The sequence below is a fragment of the Crocodylus siamensis genome, chromosome 3, assembly GCF_052110815.1.
Source record: "Crocodylus siamensis isolate JL-2025a chromosome 3, ASM5211081v1, whole genome shotgun sequence".
Lineage (NCBI taxonomy): Eukaryota > Metazoa > Chordata > Crocodylia > Crocodylidae > Crocodylus > Crocodylus siamensis.
Window position 1 is genome coordinate 86,379,744 of NC_143397.1, and position 18,398 is coordinate 86,398,141.

At 39.5% G+C, this 18,398-nt stretch overlaps 1 protein-coding gene across 6 annotated transcripts in view; it reads right to left on the bottom strand.

Annotated features, from left to right (window-relative positions):
* Positions 1-2,900: 2,900 nt before the first annotated feature.
* Positions 2,901-18,398, bottom strand: part of ZDHHC21 (zDHHC palmitoyltransferase 21) — a 78,794-nt gene continuing 63,296 nt past the window's right edge. For 2 of the 6 annotated variants that reach the window (XM_090038724.1, XM_090038725.1), the window contains exons 7-8: positions 14,377-14,420; positions 2,902-13,867 (exon numbers count right to left, since the gene is read on the bottom strand). In XM_090038724.1, coding sequence (XP_089894850.1) covers positions 13,735-13,867; positions 14,377-14,420 — 177 coding nt within the window. In that variant the 3' untranslated portion in view covers positions 2,902-13,734. Of the gene's footprint in view, positions 13,868-14,376; positions 14,421-18,398 lie in introns of all 6 variants that reach the window. The other 4 variants (XR_016441267.1, XR_016441266.1, XM_090038727.1 and 1 more) reach the window with 4 other exon arrangements.

An 18,398-nucleotide genomic window follows, 5' to 3' on the forward strand; every position in this document is an offset into this window, starting at 1 on the left:
CTAATTATTTGGCTGGAATAATCCCAGGTGGTTGACTGATTTTCCCCATCACATTTCAGGGCCCACTGCTCCATCTAGCTTGTGTTGAAGCTCTGAAGGTAGGTCTACATGTACAGAGGCAATGCTGAGCTATCTGTGAACTTGCTAACTGGTGTGCAAAGGGTCTAACATGGTATAAGGCCACATCCTACAGAAATACCCAAACTAGATGTGAAACCAGAAGCCATGTAGCCATGTTAAGGTAGTGCTATGAACTGCCCTGAATTGCCTGAAAAGCTTATATGGCTATACTTCTGGTTCTGTAGCTAGTGGATTACTGAAGTACCTCTGAATTTTACTGTTGTGTTTTCCAACCACAATTAATTTAGCTGCTTCCTCAAATCATTTTGTAGGTACCAGTACCCTCTTGCCACCTTTTACCAAGAAATGGGAACCACCGTTGTCATTTACATCAACTGGAAGGGCACAGTCATGGCAGCATTCTTTTGTACAACATAGAAGTGAGCTGCCTTCATGATCTTGTGCTGAAGTTGAACAGAGCCAAGATTCTTTTCAAATACCATACTGAACATGGTAAGTCTACTATTTATGGACTCTTTGACTTTATGGAGTTTTTTGGATCTGCCCACTTTCAAACCTAATATCTAATTCATGACAGACCAGAATCTGCAACTGCTCTGTGTATGGAATTCGATGATAGTTCTGGTTAAATCAGGACCATTTTGGCAGTAAAGGAAAAACAACAGTCTAAGCACAGGACTCCCTTCCAAGAACTTGGAACAATGAGCCATAATTGGTTTAACTATTCTAGCTTAAGACCTGAGGTAGACAGTTATTCTACAAAACTGCATTTTTACTAGCGGTGCACCAATAGATATTTTTGGAGCCGATACCGACAGCCGATGTTTAAGGAAGTATATTGGCCTATACCAATCCGATATCCAGTACACAGCTCTTCTCCTTGAAGACCTGCACCCAGCTGGTAAGTCTGGTGTGGTGCAAGGTGCTGGAGGAGAGAAGAGGTGTGAGGGTGGCAAATCAAGTCCCCTGCAGTGAGGGAGGGAGGCTGGGGCAGGCAGTACCCAGCCAGGGTGGGGAGGAGCATGGGATAGAGCCACAAGCAGTTCTTCTAGGATGAGGGGGGGGAGGGGAGAGGGGCAGCTGCCCCAGATCTGCGTGGCGGGCTGCATCTGGGGCCTGGTGAAGCTGCGGCTCATCTGGGTGGTCTGAGAATGGAGAGAGGGCAGCTCCCGCCACTGAGCATGGCTTGTCCAGTGCTTGCTGGCAGCTCCTGGCCCTGCTCCTGCCACTTGTTTGGGAGGGCATGGGGTGGGGCAGAGAAGGGGGCATGTCCCCAGTTCTGTCCAGCTAGGAAGAGCCCAGCGTAGCCCTGGACCCAGCCTGCCCCATGCACATGCTCCCTCCCCTCCATGCCCTCCTGGATGAGTGGTGGGAGCAGTGGCAGGAACCACCAGATGAGCATTGGACGAGCTGCAACACAGTAGCAGGAGCCACCCCCACATCCCCTGAGCCGCAGCTTTGTCCCACCCCAGCCCTGGCTTCAGCCTGCAGCTGCAGCCTGCCCTGAGCCACACAGATCCGTGGGACACAGGTGGCCCTCCCCATCCATTGGATGAGGTGCTTGTGGCTCTGTCCCACACCCCTCCCCACCTTAGCTGGGCAGCACCTTGCAGCCTCACTCCCTCCCTCACTGTAGGGAGCCTTGACCTGCCCCCTACCCCCCCTTCCACCACAGACTTACCAACTGCAGGCAGTTTTCCACTCGGGTTGTGCGACGCTTCGGTTGCTGATTCCATTCAGAAGAGATTCACCGGACAAATCTCCAAATCTGAATTGAATCAGGAGACTCCTTAATCTCCGAATCGAATCGAAAGTCTCCAATTCAGTTTGGAGAGATTCAATGATTTGGTCACACAGACAGCTTTATATGTTTTTTCTACATACCTCAAGATACCAGGCGTGGTTCGTGAATGCTGAGATGGTGGGCAGATGGAGTGTCCCATGGGAGCGTGGGGGGTTCCTTCCCCCGTGTGCTTGGCAGCAGACCTGGAAGTGGACCAGAAATACTTCCAGTCCACTTCTGGGTCTTCTGTGGAGCGTGTGGGGGACTCCCCCGCCCCCTGGCTCGGTGACTGGTGTCTCCTGGGCCTGGAGGGGCACCCAGAGTCCCACCGTGCCAATCGCTTAGCTGGAGAGTGCAGTGGGATGGGTCCCCCACACTCCTGTGGGATGCTCCATCTGCCCCAACATCTCAGCGTTCATGAGTCATTCCTGGTACCTCAAGGTATGTGAAGAAAAAATATAAAGCTGTGCCTATGGCCGAATTGCTGATTCTCCAAATTAGAACTGAATCACTGTCCCCTGAATCGGGCTGAATTTGAATCAAAATCAAATACTTCCCGCTTCACACATGCCTATTCTTCATGCTGCCGGCTGCGCTCCTCGCCACTTATGTGCTGTGCTGTGGCTGCGCACACGCACATGTGTTTATCAGACAAATTATTGGGCACATCAGGCCAATTTCCGATACAGACAATTTTCTTTATATCGGTGCCAATCCGATATCAGACTAATGCATCGGTGCACCTCTAATTTTCACTAGTTTAGCTTGTTTCACAGGCATGGCACATCTCTGTCTACACTAGAACATTTTGCCAATATAGTATAACAGTGTTCCTATACAAGTAAAGGACTCCTAGTAAAAACACGGCCTTCAACATACCCATCAAAATCATATCAAAATTCATATTTTCAGGATTATGAGACAAACAAATATGGTGCAAATCTGTGTGAGAGAGAGAAAATATCAGCAAACTATTTGTACTGATTTAAATGGAATTTGAAATGATGCAAAAAGAAAACAAAAACTTAATTTTTTAAATTTTTATTTAAAAATAAGATTTCTAAAAATACGGTACATAATACATCTCAAAAGAAGTTTAAAAAATCCACATTTTAACTTAAATCATCTGGAAAGAAAAACAGAAATATTACATGAATAAAAAAATCACCAAAATAAATAAAAAGCATCATTTATACAGTAGACACACTTTTTACTTTTTTATTTTAATAAAAAAAAAATACCAGAACAACTTCCCCTGTTTTGGTACGTTTTACCCACTCACCTCATACATCATCCATTCATCATTTATACACTTCCTGTATTAAACTAGCACTCTCGACATGCCTAGTGTAAACAGTATTACAGCATCATTTGGAAACAGTCAAGTTACAACAGAGAACAAAGCAGCATAACAGCACCACACGCTCAGATTCTAAGTATACTACAAAAGTCAGAATGCCTACTTACAAAACTGATATATTTTGCTACAGAATACATTTTATTATGGCACTTAGGTTGAAAACTGTTAAGGAGACAAGCGTATGTGATCTGTAATATTACAGAGCTGGAAAAATCAATTTAGGTAGTCACAGAAATATTGATTTCTCAATGAATACATACACATTAGGGCTGTGCGAAATTTCACTGAGTGTTTTATCTTGAAGCTGTTTCGACATGCTTCGAGCTCGAAACACTGAAATCAAAATGAAACAGAAGCCTTTGAGACAACTTTGAAACAAAATGAGGGCACTCGAATCGTTTCAAAAGTTTTGAAACATTTTGAGTTGCGAAACCAGGCTTACATGGCTTCAACATCAGTCCCAGCCAGCAGCGGCAGCCTGCTGTCATCCCTTGCACAGATCCGGGGGATGCGCCCCCTGGGAGCCCTCCCAAGGATGCAGGCCCCCAAATCCATGTGCTGGACAACAGGAGGCTGTCGCTGCCACCTGGGACTGGCACCCGGCACAGCCTGTTCCCAGCACTGGGAAGACTGCTGTGGCCATTGGCCCCAGGCAGCAGTGGCAGCCTCCTGTCATCCTACGTGCAGATCTGGGGCCCGCACCCCCAGGAGGGCTGTGGGGCTGAGCTCCATGGGGCTGGCAGAGCTGCTCGGAGTGCAGCTTTGTGACAGGAGGTGGGGGAGAGCCAGTGGTGGAACGGTCAAAGCACAGTCCTGGCCAGTGGCTCTCCCCCATCTCCCGTCACCAGGCTTGAGCTCTGTGGCCAGTGGCTGCAGCAGTCTTCCCAGTGCTGGGTACGGGCTATGCCCAGCACCAATCGTAGGTGGCAGCAGCAGCCTCCTCTCATCCTGAGCACAGATCTGGGGGCCCAAACCCCCAGGAGGAGTTTGACACAGCCCCACAAGCCTCCCAGGCATGAGGGCCCCCAGATCTGCATGCAGGATGACAGGAGGATGTCACTACCAGCAAGTGACACACATTTTGCTTGTCAACAGCTTGAGGTGCAGTTTTCCAGGAACCCCTACACCTCTCTCTCTGAAACTTGGCAAGCTTCATGCCTTCCGATAGGGCTACCATCCCTGCAATGTTCATCTGAATTAGGCAAGAAATGACAAAGTTATCGGCATTTTCATGATTCGCCATTATAGCTTATGGATGAAATGTTGAAACAGCTTCAACGAAACTGAACGGAACCATGCTGCAAAACAAAACAAAACAAAATGATGAAACAAAACACTGTCCCTCCGAAACAGCAAAACAGAAGTTGAAATGAAACAGTGCTGTTTCGCACAGCCCTAATACATATTATAAAGTTTGCCTCAGCTCTTTTGCCTAAGTTGAGCAACTCGGTATACTTTAGATCCAAATCATGCTTACAGTTAGACAACTGTGCAACTCAACTGAAGTTAATCAGGTTGCACTGGATGCAGCCAAGTAGATTTTAAGTACCAGATCCTGGTTCAGCAAGGTACTTGCGTAATCTTACCGACCAACTTCAGTGAGACTGCTCAGTGCTTAAAGGCAGGCACGTGCTCACATTTTGGCCGGATCAACCCCTAAGTGTCTAAAATGCTCAGCTGCATTGTACTTATTAGGAGTTTGGAGAATGATGCTTTTTAAAATATGCAACATGGGATTAAGGCATACCACAGCAAGACAGAATTGGGCTCTGTACTTTGAAAGCAGTTCTCCAACTCCTGTCCAACAGCAGTCAATAAAAATGGACCATTTCTTCCATCAATCGCCTCCATCCTCCCAAAGATCTGGAGGTCCTGCCATATAGACTGGTTCAGCTCAGAGTTAACCGTAATCCATAAATGCAAGAGAAATGCCTACTTTTTCTTTATGAAGGTAGGCAACAACTCCTGGCATGTTTTCTGCACTCTTAACTATCTTCAACCTGAACAACATGCACACAAAAAATGAGAGAAATAAAGTGCCTGATTTACTGTATAGTGGTTACAATGACAATAGATTTTGATATAAACAACAAACAAATCAGGCATCTGTTACACTTCATTCTGTTTTCAAACCTCTTTGAACAGAACTGTAATACTCTCTTCTGATAAGTATATTTATTTTCAAATAATTTAATTAGGTTATCAAAATAATTTATAGTTTGTGCAGACTGAAGTAGTTTCACCATTATGTTTTCATAATAGTTTCAAAGCCTAATATTACATCTATATTCAATAGGGATACAGATTACTTCTAGTGGTTTGACCCTGAACAAGTTTAAACATGTTTTGCCATGATTGTCTGCCTAGTGCCTTTCTGAATAGGCATTTGTTAATTTGTAGTAATTGAAGTAAATGCTTCTTAATGCATTGTGCAATTTAGCAGCAAGCGTAACTTGCATTTTCACTTCTAAAAAGATCAAGCTCTGTTTAATAGGGGGGAAAGGAAAGAAACAGTGACCAAGGAAACAGTAACCCAGTACCACTGGTTAAAACTATACAAATTGCCATTTCTTCCAAGGAGTGGATTTTTTTTTTTTTTTTTAAGTATCTTAATATTCTGCAAAGAACATTTGCATGCGTTTTACAAAATTACAGCCCTTTAGGAGCCAGTTCTTCTTCTGCCTCCGTCCCAATCCATTCCCAAAACTAAAATGCATCTTGTGATGAGCAGAACTGGTGACAAGTGTGTATCAAGCATAACACAAATGAGAGAAATCTACAACACTATGCTACTGAAAAAGAAAAGGAAGACGCCTAAGTGACTGACATCAGTACTACCCTACCTTACTCTAAAAAATTCTATTTATTAAATTATCCTGTAAATTAACTGGATGACGTTACAGTAATCCAATATAACTGCAAAAGCCTCACACTCTACCTGGTATCATTACAAAGTCACCCATAATGAGCAATTAGAAACCAACTACATCAGTAAAGGCTGAAAACGGACTAAGATCTGTTACCAAAAACTGATCTGTCTAAAATGTATAAAGTATGTGTATGGAAGAACACAATTCTTCCAGCTGAACCAAACAAAAGTAAATTCTTAACACAATGGTCAGGATTTCCTGTCACTAAATGCTTCTGCAGTAGTCACCAGGATTCTGCATAAAGTCAGGAAGTACTAGCTTCAGGCACTTACCAATTAAAAGTAATACAAATATTATATACATACAGAAAATAATGCTTAATATACAGCAAATCTCTGTTTATTATGCCATGAGAAACAGTATTTGTTCAGAACCCACAAAGAAGTGAGACATTTTCTTCATGTTTGCTTACACAAGCACAACAATTGATTAAAAATGTCAAGATTTTAAGCAGTTAACCCCTTGCTTTGAATCACAAGACCTAGAACTGTGTATTTATCATCACCGGCACAAATTATTAAAAGAAATGGAACTGGAGAAATTAAGCTTAAAAAAAGAAAGTCTCTTGTATCTACTGCACACATTTCCAAGTCATCACACCACTGAGACTTTTATTCTTGCCAGTAAGAAGTGAACATGTCTGCGGTTACACCTTCTCAATATTGCTGGTCAGTGCTAGGGAGACTCTGAATGAGCAATGAAGGTGAGAGGGAGCAGGACTGAGACAGACCTGTGTACACTAGCAAAATTCCTGTTCCAGAATATTATCAAAAATAAAAAAGGAATGATTTTGTTTTGGATAAACTTAAGTATAATATAACTTGGTGTGCCCATATAACTCCAATCCTTTAATATCAAATCATGTGTTAGTCCCTCACATGAAGACATGTAAGCACGTCCTGCAAAGATACTTCATTTCACACCCTACTCATTCTTTACACTGTACACTTAGATTCCTTACTGAAATATTGTTTTGAATGTCACAGTGACTAAAATAGATAGAGGCAGTGTAAGACTACAAAGTAACAGTGTCATGATATTCACGGATACTGAATGCCTGCAATTTCCACTGCTTTCACCTTTGGCTGAGAAATCTCTGAAAAATTAAATGTGGGAATTGTTCTAGTTCCAACTGCCTTCTTAAATAAAATGTTTAGATTGACAGACAGGTACCCAGTAAGAAAAATCAATTAGCTGAACTTATTCAGCAATCCAAAACTGATACTAGGACTAAACTAAGGCACAAGGATCTATGCCCTTTGGCTTCCAAGGCCCTTCAAATTCTCTTTCAATGTCCACTAGATATCACTGGGCTGGCCTGTGCTTTGTTGCCACCTGCAGGGCATATACAGAATATGAAGCAGTAGGCTGAAAAACAGGAGAGTGGAGTGAATCTCTGCAAAAGTAATCATGGCACCAGAATGGAGATATAGGAGGGACACGGAGTAGAGACCTATTAGAATTCAGCAGCATCCTCAAAATATGCAGAATGAGCAGCCCTCCTATTCAGAGGAAGGGGCCTGGCCCATAAGAATGACATCAATCTGGATTTAGAAGGAAAAGTGAGTTCTAATCAAGCCATCCTTCTCTGGATAACCCTTGAGACATCTGGCCTGTGTTAAGTCTTTACCCCATCTAATTACCCCATTTCAAGAGAGCCTACAGGATGCTGCAGTTTGGTCAAGTTGTCTTAGTGTCAAGTTGTCTTGGGAATGGCAGCAAACCTTTCACTACAAAATGTAGCATAGGGCCTGACAGACTGGTGGTAGAAGAAGAAGAGAAGCTGGTACTACCTGGTTTGAAGGACAAAATAGAACAATACACCTTTGTCCTGAGAACATTAAATCAATAGGCTTATTTGCTCATTGGCAGGAATCTACATGGAGCGGGAACATGTTATGTTATAAGCCACTATGAAACAACTTATTAGTCAATTATTCCCTTGCAGATAACTAGCAATAGGATGGATTGGTGAGAGATGCAAAGTGGCATTAATTACTGTTCATACTATTTTAAGCAAGTCTTATCTTTCAGTATTGGATAATCCCAGAAGTACACTTAGGTGTTAATTTGGAATAGTTTAAAATGTACATACAATACAATTTAAGTAGTACCATCACCAGTGGGATATGCCATGTGTACATGAAGATCAAGTCTCCACCATGTGTTAAACCGGTATATCATTCTTCTAAGAGTAGGATGTTATTTTCATTTAGAAAAATTAATCTAAGGCGTCAGTTTGAACTAAAAATGTTCAGTTTTATCTTGAGGTATACCTATTACGGTTTAATCTTATTTGTGGGTAGCCATAAAATTATGTCTGAGGTGAAAAGAAAAAAAGATAAGAATCATAATCAACCTAACTCATATATAATCTATAAAGCAGCAACAACCAGCTACAAGTGATACTGCTGCCAGAAAGTCTGGCATCTTACTATGAAGAAACCTTAAAAAAAATTACATAAAGTATTTTTTTTCAGGTTTACAGTTAAGTAATTTAAGCAACTTGTGTTTCATTACAATAAAACACTGTTTTAGCAAAGCAAATTCTGTCTTAGTGCTCCTCAGATCCCATATTACTACTTCTAATGTTATTCAAGGTTTCTTACATATATATCCAGTGGATTTCTATGATACAAACTACTATAAATGTTTGCTCATTAATGATGACAAGTATAACTAACTTATTACATTAATAAAATGAGGCATCAAAGAATGAGCTTTTCAAATGTTCAAACTATAGTGCTATTCTTATTATCTCACTCAATTTGATAAAGTTGAAACGGTGTATTCTTTTGGACCCATTTGCCTTGCTTTCCCTCCCCATTTTCTATTTATGAGAACCTAGATACAAAGCAGTATTTAGTCCAAGTCCTATCTGTCCATCCAGGTTAATTTACTAGCCTGCCTTACATTATTACTGAGTCCTACCTGAGAGCAAATGTGACAATACGTCAACTTCTCTGCCAACCAGAACTGAGTTTAACAATACTGAAAAGGAAGTCATTAAGGTATAGCTCACTCACTCAAATGGCTAACGTAGAAGATTTACTCACAGGCAATGAGCAAGGAAAAAAACCCCCAAACGATCTTGCTTTTATTTTAAAGGTTCCATAGTGATAGATGAGATGTTTTACCAAAATCTGAAATCCTTCCAAAGTATATTATCATCCCACAGCTTACTGTAATGAGGGTCATATAGGACACATGCTACTTCTTCTCTTAGACTGGACAAAAAACCTTGTAAATGAATAACAAGAAACTTCAGAGATGAAATTTCTATTTGTGAAAATTCACAAAACATTCAAGATGCACAAATACCTGATGACTCTCTAGAAAAAAGTATGTAACAAAACCACAAGCCACAAAAATTAGTTTACCATTTGATCTGATCTGAAGGATACCTTCTCTACTTAACTATTTCTGTCCAGTTTGCTACCAACCCTTCTGATGACAACACTTTGACACAAAGTCCTGCAGCTGAAAAGGAAACAGACTGTTTCCAAAATGCTCTCCCCAAAGCTTGTATTTCCATTTGTATAATACAGCAAATACTATTTTCTTATAGCTAATATCTACAGAAGTGAATAAAGACGCATATAGTTATTACTAACATGAGATCCTTCAGGATTGTGTGCATTCACAAACATTGTGAAACAAAGCTTAGCAAAATCAATTAGTCTTCAGAACTGATCAGTCTCAAAGAAAAAAAGATGTAGGGGGGAAGACAGCAAGGAAAAAAGCAACAGCTAGCATCCAGTACTGCTTTAATCTCTCTAGGTTACTTTTAAAAGTGGTTTTGCTCCCTTTGTATGTGTTACCTAGCCAGTTTTGATATCACCTACAAATTTGTTCAGGGTTGAATGTATATCAAAGATAAAAGCAGTGAATAGACATTAATAAAGTTAGTTATATGTGGACTTTAAAACAACTAAACAAAACAAACAAAACCCCCAAAATGGTTAGATGGTTAGAGAAATGCTCTGAAAAGTAGAAGCTACAAAATGTCTAAGATGTAGGGATAAAACTAACATCAATGCTTAAACCTAACCAATCTCTTATCCATGGAACAAAACAGCTCTGGGGAATCCTGATTGCAAGCTCACTGTGTTAGTGAATGAGTTATTATGGGCTTGATCCAAATTTTAAGTGTTTTTGGGCCCCCAACTTTATATACACTGAAGAGGGTTGATATTCAGTATTTCCTGAAAATTAAAATGTCTCAAATTGGACTCCAAAAATCATTAGAAGCAACAGACTGTGATATTATCATTCTCACAAAGCAGTCAGTCAAGGCCTGAGAGTCTCTCATAAAACACAGTATTTTAAATCTGGTACTTCAGCTACAGCTTGTTTTTCCTCAGGCAAGTATCTCTAATTCTGACGGTTTTATTTTTTTATTTACAACGCATTATTTTGAAAGAAAAGCTTTTGAAAGAAAAATTGGAACTGGGTTAAGTAAACTGTTTTAACCTTGCTTGGCATAGAAATACAAAAATACAAATTATGGATGTACTCAAAGGATTTGCTAGAAATCTGTACTTCATATTGGGGGAGGTTCTCTTTTTTTTTTTTTTAAACTGGATGTATGCCAGTTTCACAAGAACAGATTCTTTTAAACAGACTCTTTCTTTTAATGTAGTTTTTTCTATTTCCCACCACTTATTGCTACAAATAACTACTGTGTGAGAATGAGGGTTCAGCAATCTATAAGCCAGAGCAGCAGAACAGCATCTCTTCCCCAAGTGGAGAGCCCATGTTATTGCAGGACATGGCCAAAAGACAGCACTTTGGGAATGGGAGAGAATGATACTCTCCAAGACTTGAGCATATAGGTAGCGTCACATATCCAATTTAACACTTATAAATGCAGTTAAAATGGAAGCAGACACATTCAAAGAGTCTGTGACACCACTGAATGTAACAAAGTTGTTCCTTTTCAGGAAGGGGTTAACACCTAACATGCATTAACTTTAATAGACTCAGTAACATCCCAATGATTTGCAACTGTTGCAAGTGAATGTGTGACAAGACCATATGTAAGCCTTACCTTTAGCCTGATTGGCTAAGAGGCTTAAGTCAGTAACACCTACTAATCAACCAAGTTGGAAACTATAAATTATAGATATGTACCTAAATATACACACACACGCTACATTCACCATACATTTATTCTAAAGCTTAGGTAGGTCACTGTAGGATTAGTTGATAGGTTATTTCTTACTTTTTACTTTAATATTGAAACAGACGCATTCTTAGGTTTAGGCTAACTGCTAATTTTTCTCCTTGTAAAGATGGTAAGATTTATTGTTCTCATCATTTCAATGTATGTGTATATGCAGTTTACAATATTGGACTAGATTGGTTACAACACAGGTTCCTATATTCCATCCAATTACATACTGCAGTTTTGGGTCCCCTCAAGACTAACTAACCGAAAGAAATATGTAAGAAAGAATAATTATATGTCCCATAATGCATAAATCAAGGTAATTTAAACGCCTTGATCCTGTCCTTTAATGAAAGGCTTCAGTGTTTTATGACCTGCAAACTATGGTATTTTATTAGCAGGACAGCCTAACATATAATTTATATATACATACTATATGTATATAGAGCTGTTCTTTGCTAAATTTGTTTAAATATTTACACAACAGAATAAGAATGACTGCAAATTTTTCCCCAGAGTTTTCACTAAGGATACAGTAGGCAACTTCCCTTTCCTTAAAGAGGATGTAGCAGTTATTCTATATTCTGAACATGTGTAAACTTCAAATGCCACATCAGCATTTTTATCGTTTTTTAATAATCCTAAAAATTGGCTTAAATATCAGCCAAAGGACTACAGCTTAATACGTAGTGAGTATATGAAAGGAATAGTTTAACACAATTCTAAAAATCCCAGGAAAGGAAGCACTGCACACCTTTAAAAAAGAAAAACATAGAAAATAAAACGCATACAGTTTGGTTTCAAATATTATTTTTAACAGCCCTTCAAAATTCAAATCAATTTAAAAATGAGACTTGTATGACTGCCAAGAGATTATTTTAATCTTTCAGCCAAAAAAGGCAGGTGGACCACAGATAGCTAGATTACATTTAGAACTTTAAAAAGCTATTCAAGATATTCATTATTATTAAAAGATTACAAACCTTGCCTCCTTTAGCAAGTGAATCATTCATAAATTGACTTGAATTCTCTTTTAATGCATTTGCCAGTAATTCAGATAAATACTTTTCAGTATGTCTTGTTTGGTCTGATTATTTGTCATGAGGGTCATCTAGGACACATGCTACACCTCTTCTCTTAGACTAGACAAAAAACTTTGTAAATGAATAACGAGAAACTTCAGAGATGAAATTTCTCTTCATGAAAATTCACAAAACATTCAAGATGAACAAATACCCGATGACTCTCTAGAAACAAGTATGTAACAAAACCACAAGCCACAAAAATTAATTTACCATTTGATGTGATCTGAAGGATACCTTCTCTAGTTAACCACTCCTGTAAAGAAGACCCCCCTGTATTCAAGAACAAGAGCAAAATGATCTCATGCCCCAACACAGTACCCAATTAGAACAGTTCATCTACCTCACTGTACATGGTTATGTAGTGCTTGTCTGTAAAATAAGTTCTTACATGTAATACTTAAAAGTATATTTATACACACTACCCATTTATATATAAGCACCTGAAATGTAATTCTAATTCCAGTAGTGATAAAATGTAAAATAGAATTTTAGTAACTACATACTGCTCTGTATATTTTTATTTTGTATACCACATCAACTACTCAATCCTACATTCTGTTAAATTATCCATTCTAATATTTGCACCATCCAGAAAAGATGTGAAATTATTGCAAATTATGAGGAAATCTTTGAAAAAGGAGAAAAATCGAATATTATCCTAAGGTGTTCAATAGCTTTCACTGAAACAAGAATAATGATGATAAATCATAAGGTGCAAAGTCTACCTTCATATAAAAAAACTTCTGGAAAATATCTAGGAAGAAGTCTGATTATGTTTAGAATTTCACCTTCTTGCAATGTAGTGCTGCATGATTAATATCATACATCATAAATAAAAGAAGTCATTAGGGAATTTTAAAAATCAATTGGCAGAAAAAAGAACCTTCACATTGACAGATCTATTGTTAAAAGAAACATTAAAAAGCTAAATGCAAAATAAGACCTTTAGTTTAGATTCTATTCATATTGTAAACTTTTGTTTCTTATCCAAAAAGGAAAAAAGAATCGAAATATTCTGTATCAAAACAAAATTAAATAAGACTGTATTGCAGTCATTTATGCTTTTGTTATTAGCCTCAAAGAATAAAGAAATCCCGTAGGAAAGCTAATTTGAAAGTAAATATTCCATAAACTTAAGCAAAGAACTTGTATTAATCCCACAGCAGAATCAAGACCACTATTAAAATAAAGCCTGGGGCACATTATGATGTCTAAGATTGGTGGGTGGATTTTAATTGACTTGAAGACTGTCATAGTTCTATTATCATAAAACCTGTAACGCACTTCCAGCATGGAGGACCCATCTGTGCCCACCATCCATCTGTTTAGACGTGATTGGCAAAGTGGTAGGGAACTCGCAGTGGTTGCCTCTGCCTGAAAGGAATAAACCACAGGATCTTCCAGCGAGTGCCAAAAACTTCTGAGAAGGTCTGCTGCCATGGCTTTCGGGGCCTCGATCTACAGAAGACAGCATTATTAGTGAAAGACAGCACTCCCATGGTGCACTTCAGTCAGTTAGAACAATACGGGTTGGCTGGGGATCCATTACTGGACTCTGATGAATTGTGTCCCAGCATCACAAATACAGCTTTTCTTTCATTATGGCATGCAGCTGAGACTTAACTTTAGATAGCAAAAACAGTGTCGTCAATCAACTGAAGGCAACTTTTGAAGCAGAGGAGGACCTCAGGATCAATGAAATGTGTGTCAACAACACAGTAGCAAGTATCTTTTGATCTGCGCTTTTGAAACAAAATATAGTTTTGCTTGCTTTAGGCAGACAGAAAACAAGAATAATCTTGGGATATTTTGTCTAAAAACAAGCATAAAAAAACCCTACTGACTGACTGCTACAGAGGACATGCAAAAACTCATACTAGTATCTTCAGTTTCCTTTCACACACTGTTTTAGATTGTTTGTCTTTTGATTATTTAGAAAATAAGTCAGTGAATTTTATTGCACTTACATTTCTTCACAACAGTTTGACATTTTTTCTATACTTGTAGTGTCCTGTTGTGGAAAAGAAAACACTGTTAGAAAAGATTTCCTAACATGCCTAAATAACAATAATTTTACCTCTGAAAAGTAAATCAAGAAGGAATTGAGCCCATAAAGTACACTATTTTGAAAACAATCTAGTAGGACTGCATAGAACTGTACCCCATACTAATATTAAACCACTGTAAAATTACCTGCAGAAAAGGTTTACTCAGCCTGCTAAATTCTCTCTTCCAAATGTGCACTGCAACTGTATTGTGCAGCTTTTTATGATGGCATACATGACAGCTAAAACTAACCAAAATAACACTATTTATACACAGGACATTTTAAAATAATGTGTACAAAGAAAGCTATTGTGAAAAGCACACATTTGCCACCCTTTTAAAAAGGTACCTCTATAGCAAATGTCAAAAATGTCTGACAGAAAAGAATACCAGAGACTAAATTAATTTCCACCACAAATTAGGACTAGAAATGCTTCTAAAAAGCAGATGCTATTAAGGAGCTTTTAATTACCTACTTTCACACATATAGTAATGTGAACAGCGCCACCAAGAGTATATTAAGATTTTGAGTAACTTCTATAGGTAACTGCTGTAACTAAAGGTGATATTTTTAGAATTAAAAAAGTCTTAATTATTTTGCAGTGAAGACAAACCCCTATGGTAAAATTAATTCACACTTAACTTTCTAAATATTTGCCTCAAATGACAAAATATTTAATCATTTTAGCTTGGAACATTTCCAAACAACTTTAAAACATGATCAACAACAGCATTTTTATGTCTTCACAATTTCAACATTTACTTCAAAATGTAAAAATACTGTAAGTTAACTATACTTGGATTTTAAACAGCACAGTGCTGTTAAATGGATAAACATGATTCATTGTCCCAAAATAATTTGGATCACCAAAACATAACAATAACTATTTAAAAAAAGATATTTTTCATACTTTAGTCTCTGTTTTCAAGGCAGTTCGATATGCCCCTCTGGTTAATGATTAATTTAGGCATGTACAGAATGCATCTGTCAAACTAAATATACTGGCTTTTGGATGAAACCGAGGGCCTGTCTATTGCTTCAGCCACGCAGGAAGAAAGACAAGACAGAAGGGATGTGGTTTAATTAGGATACAACTTTATTAATTCATCTGGGAACACTAGCCAGCAACAAATCATATGGTGCAGTCCTTGACTGTTCCCACTTCTTTCTACCACCCTCCTTTTTGAGGGGGATTGGTAAACAGGAGGTGGTCTTTCTGCTGTATGAGGTATTAGGAGCCACTTTTCTCAGCTCTCTTAGGGAACTTCCCTTGAGCCCATTTCCAATTCTAATCTATCAGAGTATCCAAATCCCTTACTGAATGAATACCTGTTGGTCTACTCTGCTCTGCCTTCTGCCCGACTTCAGGCTACAACAGCTAACTACCTCTCTCTACTGAACGAGTACCTGCACTGGATATCTACCACAATATAAAGAGCAAAAATTTACATTGAACTTTCTGATCTACTCAGCTAGTTCCCTGAACTACTACTGTGAGGACGGTGCAAATGAACCTATTCTAAATTACCCGAGTTGGGTAAAATTCCTTTCCAGGTGTTAAAAAAAGAAGATAAAAAGTACATGGCACAAACTGATGGGAACTGCTGCTAGGTAGTCACAGAGGTCACTGCAGGAACAGTATATGAACATTATCCACACCACTGATGCCCGCAGATAAACCTTCCCCTTCCTCTCATGTTTGGAAGCCTCCATAACCCAAACAAAAGGAAGACTTTAAAAGAAGCCAGGAGCCAATTTTGTTCCAGCTGAGACAGCAAAGTCTCCTACCCAAAGGCTGCTGGGAGCACGTTCTAATTCCACCTGCAAAAATTCCATTTGCTTGAGCAACGATTTTTTCCATCCCTGCCTTAATTCCTTGTCAAGTTACTAAGAAACCTTTAGTTGCTTGCATTTTAATTGCACTTTGAGATCTTTCAAAATAAAAGCCATTAAATAAACAAAAGTACCACTACTGAAGTGCTGCTCCTATATACGTCCTATACACACACACACACACACACACACACAGGGCTTAGTCCATCTTGTCTGTCTGTCTGTAACACTTTTCTGGGGCATGGCTCCAGCCAGTGCTGTGTCAAGAATGACAGGTGGGGCATGGCTCCAGGGGAGCAGGCCAGGCAGACATGGAGCGGGGGGAGGGGACGTGGGTAGCACAGGGCCGGATGAAGAGCAGGGAGGAGGGGGAGGGGTGGTGTGGGACTGGATGCGGAGCAGGGGTGAGGGGGGTGGTGGCAATGAGGGGCAGTGGATGGCGGTGGCCACCCACAATCCCATGCAGGGGGGTCCATGCAAGGGGGGGCTGTGGCACAGGGTCGATGTGGAGCAGGGGGCTGGGGGTGATGTGCGGCTGGATGCAGAGAGGTGGCAGCACAGGGTGGTGGGTGGCAGCAGCAGTGCCATGTACAAACTTCCACCCCCACCCAGGAGGCAGCAGCAGTGCAGGGTGGTGGATGGCGGCGCACCCCCACCCCCCATCATTTTTGATGATCAATTTGTTAGTTTCTATTATAAATCATGTCACTCATTATAGCGAAGTCACCCTCCTGACAACTTAAACTCGTCTATATGGAAATAAGCCTTTTAAAAATCTAGTAGGCGTTAAAACAATTTTTAGCAAGGATGGAACTATAGTGGTTGAGACCGACAGTTTTCCCTTTCTCCACAAATAATCAAGTTACATTCATTGAAACTTTGAGCCTTTGTTTAAAACTATTAACTTGCTAGGCACCAGGTTACACAGATAGCATTTTGTATGTGTTTTAATACTGTATTGCTTTGTATAGTCTACACCTAAGTATTTTAACACATGTGCAAGTCAAATACTTGTGATTTTGAACACTGATTGCCCTAAGTCACATTCTGATTGACTGATGCCACTGGACTTTTTGACTAAATCCACAGACTGGCTGAGCTGTCTGTCCCCATCACAGCACTGATTCCCAGGTGGTGCTTTGCAGGTACTTTGAATCTCACACAAAAAACTATTTCTTAAGAGAATGAGTTAAAATAGTTACGATGGAAAAGGTTGAAAAATGTCTTCCACATTAAAAACACTAACAATTTAAGTTGGAAGTACAGTCAAAACAGGTGGTCATTCTTCTCCCTAACATTAGGAAGTCTACCTGATACTGTTTAGCTCTACAGCAACTGAATTGGGAGCAGTGAATACCTTGTTAATATGGAAGTGTTAAAGTGATGTAGCCATGATGGCCCAGGAATTGTGTGAGAGGCAAGGATTTTTTATGATAATATCTTTTATAACTGCATAGCTGGAATAGAGGCAAGCTTATTCGTCAGATCTGACATTATTTCTAATAACAGGTAGATGAGTTTAAGTAGTCAGGAGGATGATTTCACTTCATTGGGTCTGAGTGGATCAGGATTGCTTTGCATTCAAAACTTCATCTAACTCTACCCAACAAAGCAGTTTGTCCAATAAAAGATATTACCCTAAGAAATCTTAGCCTCTTGTTCATGAGAGACTTTTTAAAGACTTAAAATGTAAAGCAATTCAGACACCTCTGAAAAGCTGAGAGTGAGGCTGGGGGGAATGGGAGAGAAGGAGAGTCTCTTTGAAGTTTATCTGCTTGAGAAGTACTGGCAACTGAACTTAAGATATCTAGTTCCTTCTGCTGCTACCTTCCTTCCCACCCCCCTCAGTTTTGCTGCCAAGCAACTGGGCCAATTTAAAAGTTATTTCACTTGAAAGGGAACCAATTTACTTTCCTCTATGAAAGTGAAACTTCACAGCACCAAGAAACTCAGAAATCAGACTGGTGAAAGGAAAAGGTTTTTAAAAAAAACAAACCTTGCTCCTCAGGCACCTGAAACAAAGATGGTTTTCCTACTCAGAGCTGACATCATCCAAATTTGAACCAATGGACTTAAGGGTGAAAGACTTTAACCCCTTTTAATAATATC